General features: G+C 41.8%; 1 protein-coding gene across 1 annotated transcript in view; it reads right to left on the reverse strand.

Annotated features, from left to right (window-relative positions):
• The window catches only part of LOC122806048 (complement component receptor 1-like protein), a 573,343-nt gene that overhangs the window by 71,721 nt on the left and 478,048 nt on the right, over positions 1-23,574 (reverse strand). Inside the window, exon 8 of the mRNA XM_044076288.1 lies at positions 14,402-14,513. Coding sequence (XP_043932223.1) covers positions 14,402-14,513 — 112 coding nt within the window. The remainder of the gene's footprint in view (positions 1-14,401; positions 14,514-23,574) is intronic.

Raw genomic sequence — 23,574 nt, forward strand, 5'->3', positions numbered from 1 at the left:
TTCGAATGCTACCAATCGCAGGGAGGACATGCAGACTCCACCCAGAAGGCACTCCCAAGCCAAGCCGAAAATCGAACGGGAGAACCTCTTGCTGTAGGGTAACAACGCTACCACTGTACCACCGCGGCATGGTAGTAGACCCATATATATATATATATATATATATATATATATATATATATATATATATATAGATATAGATAGATATATATAGTCACACATACACATAAATACACACACACGCACACAGAAAAATAAAAAAAACTATTTGCAAACAAACTTAGAAACTTGCTAATGACTTCAGTTAGTTGACTAAAAATGCAACAGAGCAGTAATTTGGTTTTCAATTAGTCTTTATATATTAACAGCAAAGAAGCCTTATGCATATATGTTCAAGATAATATTAATAAATATTACATCAACATTTGAACTCTTTTGTTCATTTCATGGTTATAGGTCGAACTTCAGAAACGTGACTCAAGATGTGAGAATGCAGAGTTTTTTTAGAACAATAAGTGTGTGTGTGTGTGTGAAGTTAGGAATTGCTTGCATCACTTCCTCCATTTTAGTGCACACCTTATATTAACATTCCCATTGAGCTCTGGGGGCATGTCTGCTTTAAGCTTAATTTGCCACTGTAGTTCCCTTACCTCTAAGCAAGGCGTTTTAGACCCCAAAAAATCTGCCTGGGCTTTCCAATATCAGGAATTTGAAATGAGGGTTGTTTGTGCAGGTAAATGTGTGCCTAGCTAAGGCATTATTCTCCATAAGTTCTTATGGCCTATGTTCCTTTATTCTGTTACTGAGTTTTCTGATGGTTTTGCCTATACAGAACGAATTGCAAGAGGAACAGACAGCTAAGTAAACCAGGCTCATGGAGTGGCAGATGTAAGAGCTATTTACAGAACTAGTGGTGTTTATACTAGATAGCCTATATTCAGAGCACTCAAGGGTGGAGGGGCAGCAGGAGCTTCAGCTACCATATTCCTTCAGGCCTCTGGGTTGGTGGGCATGGTTAATTATACCATTGTCTCTTTAACAAAGGTTTCAGTAAGTTGGTCTTTTGGTAGCAAAAATCAGGGGTGTCTCCTAGCACTTGCTCCAGTTCTTGGTTGTCTGTAATGACATCCCAGTTTTTTCTCTATGACTCTTCTAAGACTCTTAGTGTCTCTTGAGGTAGGGAGGGGGAATTTAGGGGTGTGTTCCTTCAGTTGTTTGGGTTTCACTGTGAATTCTGCTTTCAGGATAAGGGGAACTTTGGAGTGTCTGTAGGAATACATTTCTTTTTCCACTGTCTCTAGTAGCTGTGGAGGGTAATGCCTTTCTAGAAAAAGCTGCTTTAGTATCTGGCTTTCTTTGAGGAAGGACCTTTCCTCCTGAGTAGTCTGCCAAATCTACTGCATAGGCCCCTGACAATATTTTTTTTCATGAAGGGAGGGTGTTGGCTATCATAGTCCAAGTAATTGTTCCTGAACGACCCTTTCCTATAAATGTTGGAAGTGAACTTCCTGGAGGGGTCCTAGGGTCAAGGAAGATGTCCAGGAACTGCACCTCTTGCCCATTGGCAGACATTGTAAAATGCAAGAAAGGAATCCTTTCTTTTGTGGTCCTTATGAAATATTTAAAGTTCATTTTCTCTGCCCTATCTATATATCATCTATATATTTCTTATATAGACTTTCTCAGAACATTTTAAGTGTTTAAGTATATCAGTCTCCCTGCAGGAGAGTACCAGATTCACATAAGCTAGGGCCATTCTGGCTCCCATAGCTACTCCTTTTTGATGGTGGAATATTTCCCCATTGAAAGCAAAAAAGATACTCATCAGCTCACATATGTTTTTGGTTTTCTTTCTGCTTAGGGTAGTGAGTTATTCTATCAACTTTCTAACTTTATAAGAGCAGTATTTAAAAAGTGTCCCTATTTTTGGCCTCCCCCCCATTATTCACAGCTTTGTCTAGATTTCTTGCTCTAAGAGGTTGAGAACTGTGTGTATGTGTGTGTGTGTATGTACATATATACCTGCGACCAATGTGAGGCATTTTACATAGGAAAAACTGAGAGGAAGATAAAATCAAGGATTTATGAACATCAGTATAGCATTACTAATAAAATAAACACTAATGCTTTAGCTAGACACAGCTCAGTTTTTCCTGACCACCGTTTTACATTTGTGGTATTACAAGAAATGGAGTTTAAACAGAGAGGTGGACCTTGGGAACTCAAATGGGAAGAAACAGAGGTAGAATGGCAAGTTAGAACAGCAGCGCACATTTTTCCCTGGATTGAATGAGCCCTATCTATTAAATGTTTATTAAAACTGAAGGCCCTCACTAGGTAGTAATGTTCTGTAATATGCATACAAATACTATGTATGGTCCCCTGATGGCATCTTCTGTCTCGACGAATTTGTATTGTGCATTCATACAACATGCTTGATTTTTGGACTTTGGGGTTTTTTGGGTATAATAACAATCAAACTTCTTTGTCCGCGGTGGTGGTGCTGTGGTAGCGTTGTCGCCTCACAGTAAGACGCTGACCGGTTCGACTCTCAGCTAGATACAAATACTATGGTCCCCTGATGGCATCTTCTGTCTCGACGAGTTTGTATTGTACATTCATAAAACATGCTTGATTTTCAGACTTTGGGGTTTTATGGGTATAATAACAATGAAATTTCTTTGTCCGTGGTGGTGGTGCCGCGGTAGCGGTGTCGCCTTACAGTAAGACTCTGACTGGTTCGACTCTCAGCTAGAGCGTCTTCTGCGTGGAGACATGCCTGAATGGGCGTACCTTCGTTGAAGATAGTGCGTTGGGGCTGGCAACTCAGCACGTACAAATCAACTGCCAATCATTAGCGGACCGGAGTTCCGCTGTGGAGAACCCTAACCGGGAAAAGCCGAAAGACACAAAAAAAAAAAAAAAAAAAAAAAATCAAACTTCTTTCAGTATTTTATCTATTTAATAGAATGCATAAATATGTGGGAGACTTTAGAAATAACAGAGCTGAGTATATGATTTTATACTATTTACATGGGATAAAATAGTTTTTATATGTGTTTTAGTTTTACGAATAAGACACATAACCTGTGCGTTTATTTACATTTAGCATATTTGTTTGGTTCTTTTTGTGAATTTAATGCATGATCAGATTTTAATATTGTGGTGCATAATTTACTAGAGTTTATAGTTTAATATGTATGCATTTTTGTAAGGCTTTTGTACAATGAGAGTGCTAATATTCTTTAGGTGGTATAGAACTTGTTGACTTAGACATACATGGTCATTTTTGATTTTAAATAACGTTTGTAAAAGTTTTTTCTTTCCTTCCCATAATGGGAATGTTTTTTTTATAGCAGATAGCACTTTAAACTCTAAAGATAGGCAATGTTGCTTTAATTTTAAATGTATATGATGACATCATTTTTGTGGCTATCAGTTCATTGGCTTTGAACTTTTTGAAAAAGTTTTAAATTGGGAGACTGGGAGCAAGTTGTTTTATTTAGTCTGAAGAAGCTGATACACTGGTGTCAGTGAAAGCTCTTACAGCTTAACATACCTGACTGGTCTGGTTGTTATTCGAGGCATCTACCAGAAAAAGGCTACAAGCCTGCAGACCCTTACATCATCTGGGACAAGACTGTGGATCACCAAACAGGCCGTGGCTTGCTTCTCTTCTTGGGATTCGTGCTAACATTTTGCTTCTGGTGAGAGAAGAAGCAAAGGAATACTGTATGCCAACAGAGTGAAGATGTGCTGAGACCAGCATTAGCAGTAGCCAGACAGTAGCCATTCATACGACTCCCCTCTTTTCATCATTCTTGACAAGCTAATTCTTCATATCTGCCTAAATACTTCATCTTTAAATTTTCAGGGTCTATGTATTAGTTTCCCCTCCAGTGTTTGACAGAGCTCTGTACAGACTCAAGACACCTTCAGTGACGTTTTTCCCGTAAAAGGAATATATAAGGACACAGCTCCAGTACTTAGTAATAATGACCATCCCTCCTGGCATGTGTAAAGGTCAGTTCCCTGTGCTTTCTCCAATTAACCTGGTGAACTTGGGCATTCTAAGGCAGTGTAGCAACTGCCTCATGTACACAGACAACCCTCTCCTCTTACCTCCCAACACTCAGACTTCTTAGAGATGCAGAGCCCCTCACTGACTCTCTTCAAGAGAAATCTTGACGAATGGATGGGTGATCATAAGTTTACCCCGGGGGTCATCTCTGTGTCATTACTAGACAGAGGCACAGTAAAATAAATTTAATTTGCACACTTTTGTATCATTACATGGGGTGGCGAAAGCCACATACACTTTGGCTAGGCTTATAAATGCCCTAGGGCAGATAGCCTAGTACTATACTATGAAACTATGAAACTTATACGTACAAATTGGAAGCTATGCACTCTCAAGTCAAGACCGGAATAGCTGGTCAAGAGGAGATGGTTAACACCTTACCAGACCACATGCAACACATGGCCCTCCAAACACCCATCATCCCAGCTCTCATATAAAAACACAAACTACACACCCACCTTCACAGAGGCTCTTAATAGAAATTTACCCAAACACCAGAGACCTCCAAGGCAGAAACGGACTCGACCACCACAACACAGCACAAACCACAAGACACAAAGCTCACCTACACAGTGTGCCCCTCAACCTAAGCCCCTAAGGCAAAACAGCTTGCCAAATACACTAATCATAGGGAACTCGATAGTGAGGCACACTGATGTTCCACTCACTAGGTGGAATAAAGGAGAACATAACATTCAGCTATCAGGTGCCAGAATCCAACACATAACACACGCACTCAGGTCACTCCACAATAAGTACAAGTACGACTCTGTCAATGTCCATGTGGGTGAGAATGACATGAGATGCACCTCCCTGGGCTACATGAAAAGAGACACAGAGGAGCTCTCGGATTATGTGGCCCAGGCAGGTGTGACGCTAGCCCTGAGCAGCATCCTACCATCACCAAGAATGATACTGCAGTACAAGCAGAAAATGACTGACTTCAACAATTGGCTAAGTTTCTGGTGTCATTCTAAGGGATCCAGTACCTGTCTGCTTGGGATGACATGACTGACAGACCTCGATGCTTTGCCAGACATGGCCTGCACCTGTCACCCCTGGGCTTCCGGATACTAAGGCTAAGGCTCTTGCCACCCCTATAGTGCCTTTTTTAGGCGGTGTTCCAAAGACCAAATTACCACCGTAACAGCTACAAATAAATGCAATCTGAGGGTCATGCTGCTCAATGCTAGAAGTCTAAATCTCAACATGTACTCGCTCAAAGCACTCCTTAGAATGGAGAACATCGACATTTCTGCTGTAACAGAGACCTGGATCAAGGCAGCAAAAAGCACTCCTGCACTACCAGGCTATAACTCATTCCACACCTTTCGGCCTCAGAACTTGGACCGAAGCTCCAAAGGAGATGGTGTTTCCATATTCATAAAGGATGTGCACATCTCCAGACTGGTAGCCCAACATAACGCATCTGAGATACTTCAGGTGCAGCTAACATTGGGTAAGACAGCAATTCAGGTCTTAACCTGCTATAGGTCCCCAGCCATGTCCCAAGACTCACACTCCATGTTCCTAAGCACCCTGGAGAATATTAGGGTCCAACCTAACATTCTCATACTGGGCGACTTCAACTACCTCACTATTAACTGGGAAAACTACTCATGTACCAATACACTTGCTCAACGCTTTCTGGAATTCATTAATTCCAATGCCCTGGACCAGCTTGTTCTTACCCCACTAGAGGTAGCAACATCCTTGACCTGGTCATTACTAACATGGGCATCCGTTACTCTACACCAATAGTCAACTCCTCCCTGGTTAGATCTGACCACAAACTAATCACCTTGGAAATCCACATCCCCCCAAAAAGGTAACCACCATGAAAAACTTCTCCAAAGCTAACTCTGGGCTCCTAAAACCAGAGGTGGCTAACTTCACGGCACCCATGCAAATGGAAAATAGCTGCATGACTGCCAAATCATACACCAATGCAGTGTACGAACATATACACAAATGCATGGATCTCGCCATACCCAGTAGAACCAAGATGCTCTCCTCAAAAAAAAAGGAAGTCAATCTGGTGGTCCCCTGCCAGAAACAAACTCTACAAAAGGAGGAAACTGATGCGGAATAAGGTGAAGTACCAAGACTGGAAAAACTCCCTTATCAGACTCAACAAAAGGTTGAGATCCCTCATCAAATCTTCTAAAGCTAGCTATGAAAACAGAATTGCAGCAGATAGTAAAGACAACCATAAGGCCTTCTATAGTTATGTAAAAAATCTCCATGGCAATACCCCGATTTGCTCTGAGCTACTGCACAATAGTACCTCCTATACCGAGCCAAAAGATATTGCCAATATACTGGCCGACAGATTCAGTGCCAACTTTACCCCCCCCCCCCCAAAGGACCAATCACAATACCAATTGATTGCCAGGCACCCAATATTACTGCTGCACAGGTTAAAACAGCACTGTCCAAGGCCAATAATACAGCTTCTATGGACCTGACAATATCCCAGGCTGTGTTCTACATGAACTACAGAGTGAACTGGCATCTCACCTGTGTACCCTGTTCAATCACAGCCTCACCTCAGGCTTTGTCCCTACCAAATGGCGCACTGCTATAGTCATCCCTATCCAGAAGGGAGGAGCGACTACACACCCCGGGAACTATTGCCTCATTTAGCCTGACAAGTCTGATATGCAAAGCTATGGAACGCATCATCATGGACCTAATAAACAAGGATATAGGGAATCTCCAAACTCTAGATCCTACACAGTATGGTTTTGTGAAGTGTAGATCATGCCTGCTCAGCTTGGTCGACTTCTTTGAGTCAGTGACCAGAGCTGTGGATGAAGGCAAGGTGGTTCCATACAGCCTACCTTGATCTGGCCAAGGTCTTTGATACCATTCCCCACTCACGAATCATAGAAAAACTCACTAAGCTGAGCATTAACCCCTATATCACTAGGTGGGTTGCAAACTGGCTCACAGACAGAACCCACAGTGTGAAAGCAGCTGACTCCAAGTCAGACTGTCGACCAGTCACGAGTGGAGTCCCACAGGGTTCGGTCCTGGGTCCTCTCCTATTTGGTATCTACTGCTCTGAAGTTCAGGCCAACACGAATGGACTCTGGCTGACAAAGTTCGCAGACGACTGCAAACTGGGAGCTACTATTAACTCCCCAAGTGATGCTGACATCCTACAGAAAGGCCTCAATGAGACCAATGACTGTTGCCAGAACCTTAAGATCAATGCCTAAAAATGTGTCATAATCCCCCTTGGGAAAAAAACTGTTTCCCTTGAATTACCACATCGATGGTAGTCCACTGAACACAGAAGGTGTTATAAGAGCTCTAGGAACACAGGCTGACAGCAACCTCTCTTTTGACCACCACATTGCCACTGTGGTCAGAAAGTCCTTTTATGTGGCACATCTCATTACTAAAGGTTTGCATCCTGGCAGAAAGAGGTCATTGTCTCCCTCTACTCTTCCCTCATTAGGCCAATCGAGTACAATGCCTCATTTAGCATGTACCTTACTTGACACCTGCAGCAACTGGAGAGGCCATAAAAGCACCTCACAAGAGGATCCTAGGCCTTAAACATTTGTCCTGTATGGACAGACTCAAAAAACTCCAACTATTTTCTGTCTCATATTGCCTACTTAGATGCGATCTCTACTTGACTAACAAAGCCATGTCTGACCCAGCTCTGTTAGAAATGCTACATCTAAAGAAATCCCAATCCCTCTGCACCACACGCTCCACAGACCTCAACCTCGTTACCACAATCAACAGAACATTCTGGAGGGACAGGTTCATAACCCAGGGACTGCCCATGCTATGGAATAGACTTCCCATACATGTCAAACAGAGCACCTCACTGGCCCTCTTCAACAGGAATCTTGATGAGTGGATGGGAAACAGAAAATTCACCTCGTGGATCACTCCAGTGGCTACTCAACAGAGGCATTAGGAAGTAAGGTTGGGTGGCATGATGCCAGGGTAATCCTATGGGCTAGGCTTGTAAATGCTCCAGGGCCATTAGCCTAGTACACACCTATGAACCTATGAACTAGTACAGGACCTCATCTGTCCTTTATTTCCCTCTAAGATTTACTGCTACCCAATCCATGCACGTTTGAAAACAAACCACATTTTAAAATTAACAAATATATCAGCAGCAGCCTGTTCCAGAAAAGCACCACTCTTGTATCTAGAAAGCAATTGTTCATGTGCCTGTTACAAATTCCCTTCTCCTGCATGCCTGTGATGACAGCCCCGGCCGCTTCTACAAATGTATAAAGTCGGCAAATAAGTCCTCACTTATCATAAGGCTAATCTACGACTGTAAACACACAATTAACTAATGCAATATAACGAAACCCAGAATAGTGAATGCAGTTAAAATCAAATATGAGTGACAAGGAGAACTAAAATGCAGTTTAATTTACTGGCAAATATAGGCTTACTTCAGCAGTACTTTTCAATATGTCCCACAGACATGTGGATGCTTCTAAAGTTTTGCTCTAAAATTCCTGATGATATGAATTATTTGTTCCTTTCTTCTAGATTCTGCAGACTGCTCTCTGCTACCCACACTTTCCCTGCCCATCTAAAGCAGGAAGCAAAACAGACAAGCAGAGCAAACAAGAAGTAGCAGGCGGTGTGTCTACGTGTTGATGATATAGTGCACTAATGAAACCATCTTAAATAAGGGCAATGAGCCGAGAAAATAGGCTTCATAAATATTGTAATTTCTATTGCATGCCCTGACTAAAGATGGCCACAGCCCCTACACCTGAGATTGTAAAGTGCTACTTTGTGTTGCTGCCACCTGCAGTTTAGGAGGTTAACGTGCACAGCCACTACAATCACTCCTAAAGGATTACAATGCTACAAAAATTGACATTACAGCTCCCAATCCCATAAAACTACAAACATTACAAAATATTGTAAAAGGATGTGGGGGGGGTACATTAAACTAAATGAATTGAAAATAAAAACATGACAACCAAACTTTATTTTGTACAGTAAATTAAATGAAAAAAAAAAAAAAAACAGTTAAAAGTCATTTAGATAGTGAGAATGTGGCATTTTGTGAACCGCCCAAAAATACCACAAAACTGAGACAAACCAGTGTACAGAAACAAAATGATAAACTGTCCAAGGCTCCGGTGGGTGATTTTCAGTAAAAAAATCCTTTAATACAGGTGCACTACAAACCACATAAAATTCAAACTGAAAAACACGTAAGCGCTTTTGTTTTTCAGGTCTGAATGAAGTTTTACACTATATAAAATGATAGCACTTGCATGTTTGTTTTTTTTTGACTGAGTCACTGGACTGGAGCCTTGGGCAGTTTATCATTTTGTTTCTGCACAGTTAGTAGCAGTTTATGAATAGTCATGTCAATCACATACCTTTTGAAAGCTGGCCTGGAAACTGCATAGTATAGTAGTTTCATTGAAAGTTCTCTTCTCTCGCAGGAGTATAAAACACAGCACAACATCCATATGGTTTCAGGTTTCACTCTCCACACCCTGGTTACCAGGCAAAGTACTATGTGCCATTAGCAACAATATCCTATGATATGAATTTTTTTTATTCTTTTTTACTTAACTGGGGTGTTGAGCATCTGCAGAATCTAAAATTTCACATCCTGGGAGTGTGGGCGCTGGGTGGAACTTGGCAGAACTTCAGTTTACATTAACTTGCAGTTGTAAAAGCAAATCCTGCGTTCGCTCTTGCTGCTGTGCTGCAGCCTGCAGTGCTATTCTAAATTAATAGGCTGTACTCTCCATAGTCCAAATCTCCCTCTCTCCCACAGGCTAGCAGCCATAAGCTGATGTCATCATGTATGATGATGTCAGCCACATTTGTAAAAAAAAAAAAAAATTCAATAAAATCGGGAAATGAAGGGGCAAATCTGGAATCCGTGGCATCCCATTATTCTGCCCTCAAAACCAGTAAATACCGAGGAATTCGGTATGGTTGAGAGGTATGGATCAGGGCAAAGCTGCTGCTGCATTTGTGGTTCAAGGGGGAAGCAAAGAGATCACAGCAAGGCTGGCCCCAATGACAAAATATTTGTGCTACTACGAGAATGAGAGACCACTCGTGAGGCATCAGAATGTTTCTGCTCAGTTTGTCAGCAATTAGATTGGAGTTCCCGGGAATATGCTTTGCTAAGAGAAAGCGGTTGGAAGCTATCACTGATTGCCACACTCTCAGGGCTTCTCAGCATAATGGGTAGAATCTGGTTCCTCTTTGCTTGTTGATGTACCAGACTAGTGACATATCTTCTAACTGGATAGCAACTGTCCCCGACAGAAGGGTAATTTGGAATGCTTGCAATGCTAGGAGCACCGCCCTCAGTTCTAGGACACTGATATGTAGCCTGGCCTCTAAAGGGGACCAAGTGCCTTGGTTGATCTTTCCCTGAAAATGCCCCCCCACCCCATCAGGGAAGCATCTGTGGTCACTGTGGCTTTGTTTTGGGGGGAGAAGGGAAGGCACTATAACTCCTCCTCTGGCTTCATGCACTAATTCAGATCTTGTTTGCATCGGTTTGTTATGCAGATTGGGTAAGACATCGGTGTGTTAAAAAAGACCATTGAAGCAGCCTCATACGGGATCTTGCTAGTGGAACCAGTGTGACTGTAGTCGCCACAGAGCCCAGGGGTTGTAGGACCAGTTGAGCTGGGACAAGATTTTGAGAGTATTATTTGAAGTTGAAATCTCAACCTTAGTAGCCTGTGATGGGGTAAAGCTACTGGGGCAGGATATTGTGTCGAACGTTGCCCCAATGAACTCTAACCTTTGAGTCAGTACCAGCTTTGACTTTTCTGTGTTTATTGAGATACCTAGCTTTTCTGCCAAATTTTGAGTGTACGATGTGGCTTGAAGCAGTAGACTCCTGGTTGGAGTGGTAAGGAGCCAATCGTCTACATATGGAAACACGTGGAATCCTTGTAGTCTCAGGTGAACTACTACTACTGCCATGCATTTGGTGAACACCCTGGGGGCTGTGGAGGGGCCAAAGGGCAGTACTCAAAATTGGTAATGACTGGCTGCTAGCTGGAAGCGAAGATATCTTCTGGATAGTTTGTCTATTTTTATGTGGTAATACACATCCTGAAGATCTATAGAGCACATCCAGTCATCCTTCTCCAGAAATGAAAGAATGGACTGAACCATGACCATCCAGAATTTTGCTTGTCTGATGATCTTATTCAGTACACTGAGATCCAAAACTGGTCTCCACTCCCCTGTCTTTTTTGACACTAAAAAGAACCTTGAGTAAAATCCGGATCCTATTTGGTCTGGTGGGAATGGTTGGATGAATCTTTTTCTTAACAGTTTAGAACTTCTAGTGCTGCTGCATCCCTCTGATTGGGTGGAATGTCGGGGATTCGCCTTAGGGGCCTGGGATAAAGATCAAAGTGGATATGGTAACCTCTGGTCATTATCCTCTGCACCCAGGAGTCTGAAGTTATCAATTGCCAAGTCAAGTGGTGCAGAGAAAAACATCCCCTGACTGCTTCCAGAGTTAAGCAATCAGGCCGCTCTTCAGGAGCACTGATAGGGTTGACCAGAGAAGGAATCTCTGGAGCCCTGGTTTTGCGGGCCCCCTCTGCCACGGGAGCAGCATCTTCCCGATGAGTTCCCCCCTCTGCCCCGGGGAGATTGAAAGGTCTGTATTCAGGTCCCTTTGGAGACATGTAAAATGTGTCAGGTAGATCAGTGCCATAAAGTGAAGGTTGCTGAAGCATAAGTCTGCTTCCCTAGTCTGTCTATCATCCAGGACTCCCTGTTCGGAGGATGGGCAGTCAAACTTTCTTCCGCAAGTTCTTTATTAGTGGCCTCCCCCACAAGCATAGAATCTACTGCCAAAACTCTGGACCAGTGAGGGTGGTCTTGTGGTGGAGAGAGGAATTTATCTGGTCTCTGGGGAATCGGCTCAATGGTGACAGGGGCCTTCCAGGCACACTGCACAATGAGCTTAACCAGCTCATCTGCAGGTGGGGTCCCCCAGGAAGTAGAGGGTCAAGCATGGAAGGCTTGCAAGAATACAGATTCCTCAATAGAAGGGTTGATGGGTTTCCAGTCATCCCTCTGTTTCAGGATCTCCTTTATGTCTCCAAATGAGGCATCTTCTCCATCAAAATCTGTATCTTCGGTGACAGATTCCTCAGGGGAATTGACGTGCTTCCTCTTGCATGTTCTCTTTCAGGATGGCTCCTCAGTGGGACCTTCTGAGGAGTACTCCAAAGAGTGGGTGCTCTGGAGTAGGGTTTTTTGCTGCTCCCCTGCCCGATGTCTCTGCATAGTGGGCTGTGTCAGCTGCATACCAGAGGAAAAGGAAAGGTCAGGTTCTGATGCTGAAGGTGCCAACTGCATGCTTGCAGAAGCAAGAGCCCTCTCCAGCACCTGGAATGCAGGCCTACCTGAAGAAGGATGGGAGCCCGGAACTGAGAAGGACAACTTTGGAACCGGGTTCACACCCCTCTACGATGAGCCCACTTCCAGGATAGGAGCCCTGAGAGGACTTGGAGCTGCCAAAACAACCAGAACCTTAGACAGTGCTATAGAAAAAATTGGTACCGAACTAGGGGTCACGGTGCTGATAGACCAGTCACGGTTCCGAGGCTGGATCGACCCCAAATGGACTGAAGTCCACAGAGTAGGCTCCGGTACCGTGGAAGGTAGCATCACAGGAACCGAAGAAGTTGGTGCCGGGATAGACATCAGTACCGAGGGCTCCAAAGCCTGAGAAGAGGTTGAAGGAGGACATATCAGAGTCTATGCAGAAAAATCTTCGGCTCCAGGTGTGAGGGAAGTCTTGGTAGGGGTTGGAATTCCTCTGGCTGCTAGGAGCTGATCGAAAAGCCTCACTATGCCGAGTTTGGAAAGACTCCTGGTTGAACTTGCAGAAACTCCGGCAGAAGAGTCAGGTCTCTCGAGAAATGGACAATATTGTTGTCCAAAAAAGAGTTTGACTGTAGGAAAATATTTGGTCCTGGGCAAAATTTCAATTCTCGGCACAGAGGTCAAAGGAGCCATGAGAGAAATCACTGTAGGTGCCGAAATTGTGTCTGGTACTGAAGTAACTATTGGTACCGAAGCAGGTATCATTGTTGTCAGTTCCATGAAAGGTGTTAACGACTTCGGCACTGTAGAGAGAGCTATAGGCTCTGGTACTGTAATAGTGGGAGCAGACATTTTTGATAATTTTGGTGTCAGTTCAGGTAATGTCTGAGAAGATTTTGGTTCCTTGGAACTAAGGAAGTCGAAACCGAAAGGCTTCTCTTTTTGCTATCTTTTCTGGGAGGTGTTGAGACCTCCACCTCAAAAAGGGCCTCTGAAAAAGAAGTTTTTAGTAATCCCTTTAGGATTAATTTATTTTTCCACCCTGCCAAAGTGAGAGAGCTACAATTTTTGCAAATGTCACACGGTGGTTGTACCTGAAGGTGAGGAACTCTGAAGCAGTAGACACACGAAAGATGACCATCAGAGTTGGCCATCTTTTGCCCACATTTGTTACACTGCTTGAACCCGGTCATTCCTTTCTTGTCAGACAGTGTATAAAGGAGTGTCACAACCCTGAATAAAGCAGACAAAAGTTCTGTCAATATGGTCACAATTCTGACTAAACAACAAGTTACTCTAGGTAAACACACACACACACAAAGAAATTATCCTTTTTTTTTTTTTTTTTTTTTTTGAAGAAAGGCAGAGACAGAAGGGGAATACCAACAATGGTAAAAACGATTACTGCAAGGTAAGGGAGGGGCCTGTACCATCAATGGTACTAAGAATACCAAAAGGTAAGTAAAAGGGGAAGAGAACTGACACAAGAACTACTAGAGTAAAGAGGACTATTATCAATAAAAGGGAAAGAAATTAGGAAGACTAGAAAAGCATACAGCAAAGATATATTGAAAAATTGTACTACTTAGCTGAGAGCTGGCTTGGCACGTCTTGAGAAGTACGTGGCAAACAAGATCTGAAGAAAGAAGGAGAGGGCCACTATGGGTATGACTAAGCTTGAGAGTTTTTTGGCTGGAGCGAGCTTGTGTATTGACCGAGTCGGTTCTGAGACAGAATTGAAACCCATCAGGAATGAATGAAGATTTACATCATCAGATTAAATTTTATTATACTGATCATCAGGTTAATTACAGCTACTAGGTGTGAGACTCCTACAGAGTAATTGCTGCTTAGCTTTCCATGTTATCAATGTTCCAGCACTCTTTGAACCCTGTGGTTAAACAAACTCCCATTCTATTCTAGAGATTAAACAACTACCAACATCACCAACACCAAATGGCATGACAGACGCACAACACTTACCCTTCTTCACAAGACATCTGAGCAACAGAGCCAAAATAAACGCCGTCACTATACTCAATAATTCCATGCGGCATATCCGGCAAAGGACCACAACTCTTGGCTAAATAAATGACTAGACAAGAAGGACAAGAAGAAGTCATTACAGTTAGCTACAATGCAATACGCAAACAATAACCTTGTTCAGTCAGCATTCACTGTAAACATATGAATTTTTTTTTTTTTTTACTACTTCAGCTCATCTTTGAGAGGGAATTCTGTAGATGGCAACAGCTGAGGTTTCCTTACTGAAACTCCTGTTATAGCAAGTCTCAAATCTTAAGCTTCTCCTGCAGGAACACATGCGACCATTTCCAGCACATACTGGGGCATCCCTGCTAGAAGGGCACATGTGGTTCCTTCTTAGCTCCAGACCTATGACGAATACTAATTATCTGCAACCCAAAGGAGAAACTGCACAAAAAATGTAAAAGCTACACAAGCAGCATAATGAGAGAGTAGGATAACCCACCTTATTTATATTAATTGCAGGGCAAACACTGTCAAATTTTAGCACCCTGACATTAAAAATAAAAAAGCCTTCCCAAGCTACTACGTTTCTCCTTTACTCATACTCTACCTGGGGACATTCCTTACTACATTCACATTCCACAAAAATGCAGACAAGTTACTCTCAAACTTCCAAATAGAGTCAGGAAGAAGTGGTGGAGTCTGCCAGGCTGATTCTATAGTTTAGTCTCCCTCATGGGAGCACACATTTCATTACTGTGGGCCACAAAGAAGACCTAAACCTGAAAATCATGTCCTGCTTATAGCTTTTATGAAAGCTTTCAGACAACATCAAGCAGGGACTGTACATACATTCCCCAAGACTTCAATGCATAAGGCCAGTGTAGTAGTTACTGCACTGCCTGAACTGATCTTTGGTTCAGAAGGCAAAGGTTTACTGAGTTTTTCAGAACAATATTCAAGCAGTCACTTGGCTACAATTGCTTTAGATAACTTACAGTTTCTTTAAGGAAATGGAACTCCCCTCACAGCTTATCTTGAATGACATACTTATGTCAACAAAAAGTCTGACTTGTCCAACATCAATATATATAGAGCACTAAATATTTTCTCCCTTTTGCATTCTTGATAAAGAAAACAGGCTAAAAAAGTAATTGGTTTATATAAGACTCAGTGGCCAACTTAGACATGACCCATACAGCTACGGCTACTGCAGTAGTGATCATAATGAACTTCTTTCAATGTTACTCATCACTATTTCCCAAACGGGCATGCCCACTTGCAGGATCAGGAAGACAAGTAACTTATCATAGGACCAGATGTGTGAATCACTGCTGGAGTAGCCTTAGCTATATAGGTTATATCCTGCATAGGATAACAGTCAGCTTCCAAAGTTTCAGGGCACTGTCCACACACCCAAGCAGTCAGCTTGAGCTGAGCAAAGACAGGTTTGAGCACCAAGGCCTTCAGAGCTTTCATGCCAGAGATGGAGGCTAAGCCCTGAAAAGACAATGCTGAGAAAAACAAAAGCTAAATGTCCACACCCTAACATAAACACACCAAAAAATAAAAACCCAAGGGGTATGATGGGAGGGAGTAGCCACTGTGGCAGTGATCATTCGAATATTTACTGCAACAGTACATTTGTGCAAGGAAACTAGCTGCTGCAGGATCAGTATAAAGAACATGGGAGTCTTAGCTGTATTGGTAGATTACCTTAGCTTACTACATTTGGGAGGTAAAAACAGAATAATTCAGGAGCCCCTGGAGAATGATCTTAGTAAAGGATGATCTAGACCTAAAGAGGGAAGCTAGCTTATCTTAATTTATTTAGCTTAATCTTTGTTAATGTACACAGGACAAGTTGCTGCTTCTAGAATACTTCTAGAATCCAACTCTTTCCAAAAAATACATAGATGAAGCCAAGGCCTTGGTTGAGTGGGGTCTTCACCATGCATGGAATAATTAATAGCCTTAGACAACCATTTGGAAGTAGTCTGCTTTAACACAGGTTGTCCCTTCTTAATTTCACAAGAAACCAACAATCGATTTGAAGATCTGGAAGATTTAGGTCTGTCAATATAGTACCATAGTTGTCTGTGAACATCCAAGATATGCAGGATTCTCTCTCTCCCTCACTTGTAGGTTCAGGAAAGAAAATAAGGAATTGAATAATTTGGTTTGAAGTAAACTCAGATATTCTTTAGAAATAAAAAGGATTAGTTCTTGAAGAAACCTGAGGTGAGGATGACTCACCATAAGAGCATGCAACTCTGATACCCTTCTTGCAGAGGCCAGAGCAATCAGTAGGACTGCTTCCATGTTAAGAACCTCATGTCAGCCAGGTTAGATGGTTGGAATGGAGCAAATTTTAGCTTCTCAAAACACAAAATTAAAATCCCAAGGAGAGGCCACCAGTTTAATTCCAGGCCGTTTATGCAAAGTGACTTTCCAAAACAATTTTGACATGAGAATTCCTTGAAAAAGGAGCATCCGTGGGCAGACATGCTAAAATAGCCAATAGATGAAGTTTAATGGAGGAGGAAGAAAGGCCATAGGATAGTAATGCACACAAATATTGTAAAACCAGAGAAATAACCATGAAAAGATGATGGTTATGTTGCTGGCACCAACTAGAAAACCTTTCCATTTGCCAATATATAATTTTCTTGCCTCCATTAGTACCTGCTACACTTCCTCAGTTAAGGTCTTAATTTCTTTTAGGCATCTGTTAGTATCTAGGCAGTCAAGTGAAGTTGATTACAGTTGGGATGTATCAACATCTCTGACCTTGGCTGATTAGATCCATTCTAGGAGGATGTTTGTGGTAATTGCCCCTGGATGTTTCCAAAAGAAGGTAGAACCACTGCTGCTTGTGCAAGAAAGGAGTCAACGCAATCTTGGGGTATTCCTTTTGAATGTCCTGAAGTACACTGGATATCAGCAGAAAGTGGAAAAGCATACAGGAATATTCCTGCGCAAAGAAAATAAAATAAAGGGCATCTGAATGCCATTTTTGCATGGATTCTTGATGTAGAATCTTGCCAGCTGATTGTTGAGAGGAGACAAATTGGTCTACTTGAGGAACTCCCCACAGATGGATCAAATCTTACAACACCTCCTGATATATTTTCCATTTCTATGCGTTTACGCTTGCCCTGCTGAGCTTGTCTGCCACACGTTTGCTCTGACAGAATGTAGGATGCCTGTAGAGACTGAGCTGTGAAGTTATACACCAAGCTAACCTGGCTAACCTGCAAAGGGTGGTACAACCTGGTTCCCCCCTTGGTTGTTGAAGTGCATCACTGTGGTACGATCTTGTAACAAACTGAAGAGGTCTCAAGAAACAAAGATGATTCAGAGAGTCAAGTACTTTGATCAGGGCAAGTATCTCTTACATTTATCTGCTTATATCTGTCCTTGCTGTCCCACACCTTGTACTTTTATCACTCCTGAAACTGCTCCCCAAGCAAAGTCCAAGGAGTCTGTAGTGATAGCTCTGGAACACGGACTGTGAAGGGGAAACCTGGATTTAAGGATATTTGCTGTCTCCATCAAGTAATTTCTCTTCAAACAAATCCCATAACTTGGATTTAAAAAGACAAAGGATGCTGGTGGCGAGACTGAAGACACTTCAAATACCACAGTATCTTTCTCATGTGGAGTCTTGACAGAGGTATTATGAGAATTTATTTATTTGCATTTGTTGACCGGGAGTGTCCGACTGGACGTAGGTCCATTTTCAGCGAAGGCCCGGGGAGAAAAACTCCAGAGTTAAAATAGACAGTAGTTACATTGGATTACATAGCGATTAACAATATAACATAGCAATTACTTACAACATATTTACAGATGAAGAACATAGTACATCAGTAGACAACTAGAATCTTTATTTGTGAAGTACATAACAGACATTAACAAATGTTACAATAAGAAGTTCCTGCTGTATATTAAGTACTAGGCTTATGAGCATCTGAGCTTGCTATAATCAAGGTAGTTAGTGGAGTGGAAAGAAAGGTAGTGGTTGGATTGGGTTATTACAATTATTAGAATTACAGATGCTATGAGATCCAAAACCATGAGTTATTCTTTCACAGTGACCAAAGCCTTCATGGCCAGCCTTATAAACAGTTCTAAATATAGATCTATTGTTTTTCCTGGGGAAGAAAAGCTCTTTGAACTGAGGAGCCTAGCTGACACTGAAGGAATACAATCCCATGTGGAGTCATGACTTTTGAATGTTCTTTTGGAACCCCAGTTGGCATAAGACATCTCACCCAAATTAGTGATTCTTGACACCTGAAAGAGACTCTGCAAAGATAAGCAAGTTGACTAAACATGGAAAATGTACAAACCCTGTAGTCTAGAATGAACCCCAACTAGAACTATACACTTTGTGAACATTCTTGGTGCACTGGATAATTAAAACAGGTGGAGAACTGATACGATCCAGACACACAAAACTTTAAGAAACCGCTGAAGTCTTGATGAATAAGAATGTGATAAGCATCTTTTAAATTTGGTGTTACCAGGAAACTTGAACGAGGAAGAACAGGCAACAGTGACCAAGTTCTAAATATTGTCACTTTACAATCACAAACGTGTTTAGAAAAGAAAAATCCAACCCAGGGCATGAAGCATTTTCTTTCTTTGGCACTAAAAACATCCTTGAATAAAAGCCTTTCCTAACCTGAAAAAGAGTAACTGGTTCTATCACTCACTGAGACAATGTGTGATGGATAAGTGGAAATGTGTCTGGTCCTGTGGATGAATCATTACCTCCTGGAAGGGAGGAATTTCCTTCCATCGCCATCAGTAATCTAGATAAATGATCTTTAGGACTTATTTATCTGCAGCAATCTGTGGCCAGAGAGAAAAGTGGAGATTCAGACTTTCTGGAAGGGAAAAGGGACTGCCAGGGTTGGAGTAGGGGACAAGGCCACTCAAATAATCATTCTGACTTGGACTGTCCTTGTTTTTTTTTTTTTTTTTTTTTGGGGGGGGGGTCCTTAAAATTTTGAATTCCCTTGCCATTTCTTCTTATATTCTTATAAGTCTGCTAACCTGCATTTTGTTGAGACTTTCTTTATACAAAAACTGTAAAAGGGATTACAGAATATCTTAGAAAATTAGGAAAAGGAGTGCTAAAAAATCTGAGATTTCCTCATCAATTTACTCATTTGATCACCTACAACAGAAGACCCCAAAAAGCAAATCTCTACCTAGGGAATTTAAAATTTCATTGTTTACCTCTGTGGTGTTCTAAGAATGCAGTAGGCAAACCTCCTCAAAATAGTAACTGTGGCCGTAGTCCTCTAAGCATCAGTGAAGTCACACACACACACACACACACACACACACACACACACACACACACACACACTGTAATCAATGTAGTGACTTGTATAATGGAAGAAATTCAATTATATAAAGCAGATTTTTCCTCACCAGAAGAAACTGCAGACAAATCATTCCTCATACTTTCACAATTTTTCAGAGTTTTGAATTGTTGGGTTGATATGCTTAATTTTATACTTCCCATTGTTGCAGAAGCATACACTTTTTTCTCATATTTACCTATCACCTTTCTATCTTTGTCAGAAAGAGTAGAATTGGAATTTAATAAATGTGTAACAAAAGCAGTTTTAACTGAAGGTATAGCTGCTGGGGCAGGTATGGGAAGAATGTATAAAAACATAAAAATGAGAAACTTTATACATTTTATTCACCTTTTTAGGGACTGCAGGCTGACAATCAGGAAAATTACAAGCAGTGATGCACATCCTCCAAACTGATAAATAGAGGAATTGGTGAAAGTTCTGGAAAGTCCTTCTAGAACAGTTCATATTTTTTGAGGGACTGAGAAACCTCAGTGCTTTCCCAATGAAAACATTCATACATTGTAGACCTAGTCTCAGAGCAAGAGAAACACCCAGAGGGAAAGTCAGAAACCAAGCTCTTGAGTCTGCATCAGAAAATTGAGGCAAAAACCCTGCCCCTTCATCTTTCTGTCCAGATTCAGAATATTTAATCTCTTCAGGGAAAGAGATCCTCACTCCTCTTTATTTTACTAGAAACTACTCTATAAGATGGAACAATAACTTGAATTAAACCCTAAGCCACAACCAATAAAGTATTCCTGTCTAAGGAAATCTGACATGTTTAGTTTTCTGTTTCTTTTTGACAGGAAAATGAGAACAGTCTTATTAATGGCAGCAGCAGTTCCCCAGGGATGGGCACAACATTGTGACATAATAGGGAAGCCTTGCCCGTTCCCTCCCCCAGGACTGGACAGGAGTGGCTCTCCCTTGCCCAATAAGTGGACCCCAACAGCCCCAGAGAGTACATGGCTAACTCCCAGTCCACAGTTGCTGTTAAGTGCTACATCACAGGGAACTAGGAAAAGTGGGTTGAGGAACAAGCTATGGCCTCAGCTAGTCTGTTGTGGTCGCAAAGGTGGTTTGCTTTACTTTTTGTGTGTGTGACTGGAAGGAAGACCAACCAAGGGAACAGAAGCTTGCTCCATGCTCAAGCCAAAAATAGGTGCATCTTTCTAGAGGAAAGGCAGGAGCAAAAGCTGCGAAAATTTTAAACTCTTTAAAAGTCACTTTTTTCACACAAAGGCACAGTACAAACCACTTAGAACACTTCATTATTCCCAAAAATTAAACAGTTTTCCATAGAAGAAAATGTTTTACATACATTAAGCAACTGTTTAACAGGAAAAGAGTGTGTTCTCATTTAGAAGTACAGTGCAGTCTCATGACAGTCTGTTAAAACATAAGAGTCTAGCTTAAAAATAATTTTCCTACACAGGATGCAAGAAAAAAAGTTATTTTCAAGTGGAAGGTTTTTCCCTAAAAAATATCATCAACCATGCAAAGGAACAGCACAAGCAGACAGTGAATTATTGACAGCCTATAGAGGAGCACTTTCTTCATTGGCAGGGAAAGCTTGGAAGGACTTGTTTTCCAAATATGCGCTTTTAGTCAGTTTGGTTGGAGTTGCTGACTGTTTTGGCACACAAAAGGTGCCCTGAAGCTTTGGAAGCTGGCCGGCTGTTAAGCACTTGGCAGGATATAACCCGTACAGGTAAGGCTATTGCAGCAGTGATCAATATGGTGAACAGTGACAAGTGTTGGGGAAGCCATCTAAGAGTAGAAGGCAGGGCCCACTAACAAGGGACTGTACTTGAGCTACTACTTACTAATGTACACAACAGGGCAAAGGCTGTAACAGAGGAGACAGTATTAGCAAACATGCTACAGTACGGTTCAGGACTCCCAGAACAAGAAAAGAACTAGTGCAAATGTATAAGATTATTCAAGGGTACAACTTCAGCAAGAAATACAACAGCACACGGAAGTGTGAAGTGTGTTGTGGAAGAATTCAACAAAGGAATTATTACAGACAGACAAGACAACCAAGGGAGACAGGCAGCACTCCATAGAAAAATGCATAGCAGCAAGGAGAGAGTTATATGAAATAGCGGAGAAACAAGGAATCTTACCCATAGCAACATAGAAGTTTACAGTGAATAGAGACAAATGGGAAATATTGAAACTGAGAAAAGAAAAAGATCTGGGCACTTGGGGAAGGTATGACTAGTTAAGCTAGTACTATCTGGCTTAGTTGGCCCTGTTAACAAAATGTATACTTAATTTGCTTCCTGTTACCTTCCAGAGGTATTTCTAATAAATTTATGCTAATTGACGTTACTCCCATTAATGGGCTATAGTTGCAAAATTGCTTTCTGAAACAGTGTTTCTGCAGGATGCTCTACTGGAGTGAGTCAAACAAGCTCCCATTAAAGACAGTCTGCTGCTATTAGAGAGTCTTATGCTCATGAGAACAGAGCTGGAGGCACATCTGAGCATTCAGCAGTCTTCAGTTAAAAAATTAGAAGTGGCAGCGCAAAGAAAAACTTTAAAATCACTGCACAATAAAATACCAAAATCCACTTACTGCCAGAAACTTGACAATGAAGTGAAGTGAAGTGATGTGTCAGGTAAACAAGGCTTGGATCGTGTGTCTGGCTTGGATCCGGGCACAGATCTGAAGACCCGTTCGTGGTGCATAGTGAAACTGGACAACACAGATACCAAGTTATAGTAAGTACATAACTTCTAATATGTATATACAAACTTGTCAAAAAGTTGAAAGAATTGAATATATAGTAAATAACTCAGTAGTTATAACTGGGGATTTTAATTATAAAGTGTTGGGAGGGTGGACTAATGGTTAAGGTGTTTGCCTTACAAACACAAGGTGCAGGGTTTGATTCTCACAAGGGATAATTAGCTAGGCTTAAAATGGCTTGCAAGGGCAGTTAGCCTAGTACTAACCTATGAACCTAAGAAAATAGGTGTCTCTGGGTTAAAGTCAGTGTAATGGGGGCACCCAATAGCTAAGGTCTTGTTTGTATATTTTCTAAAGTGATCCTAGTCCCCCGACCCCCCCCACCCCGGTGTTTGGAGATGTCTACAGAGATTACACTAAGTGGATGCTCTACCATGTGGTTACTACCTTTCATTCCTCATGAACTAAAGACTGGTTGTTGCAGTTCACCCATAGAAATGATGGGCAATGTGAATGGCACATATTTATTTTTCCTGGTTGCCTTTTCATAGAGGCTAGAATGGTTATGCCAGGCAACACTTCCCACTAAAAGTGTTATGGCTTTATAACCATGCTTATTTACTATTTTAATAGATGATATACTTGTGGTGGTAGGGTGTTGCTACATAAACAGGAAGCCTTGGACTTAAAGAAAATTAAAATTTCAGCTGGCTAGTATGGGGGGGGGGGTCAGTCTGGGACAAATAAAAACAAATGTTTGGAGTGGAAGCTAGTGAGGAAGAGTCAGCCCTCCACCCTCCAACTAAATCACTGTGCCTCAGAGTAAATCTAAGCTATCAAGAGGAACTTTACCTCTTAAAATAAGGGTGAAAACCTCCAGCTGACAGATGGCTTGAAGGATGGTTGCATCAGCGCAGTAAGGTCTTCAAAGAAGACAGCCTTGTTTACGGAGGAACTTGACTAACTGAATCACCCAGACATATCTGTGACTCCCCTATGAGCTAAGAGCCCAAGCAAGAATAACAGAATAACAGAGCAGCAAAGAGATGTCATAGGGTCGGGAAACCTGTTAACAGGAGTGGGGAGTT

Source organism: Protopterus annectens, chromosome 7.part0 (assembly GCF_019279795.1).
Source record: "Protopterus annectens isolate FY-2018-M chromosome 7.part0, PAN1.0, whole genome shotgun sequence".
Taxonomy (NCBI): domain Eukaryota; kingdom Metazoa; phylum Chordata; order Ceratodontiformes; family Protopteridae; genus Protopterus; species Protopterus annectens.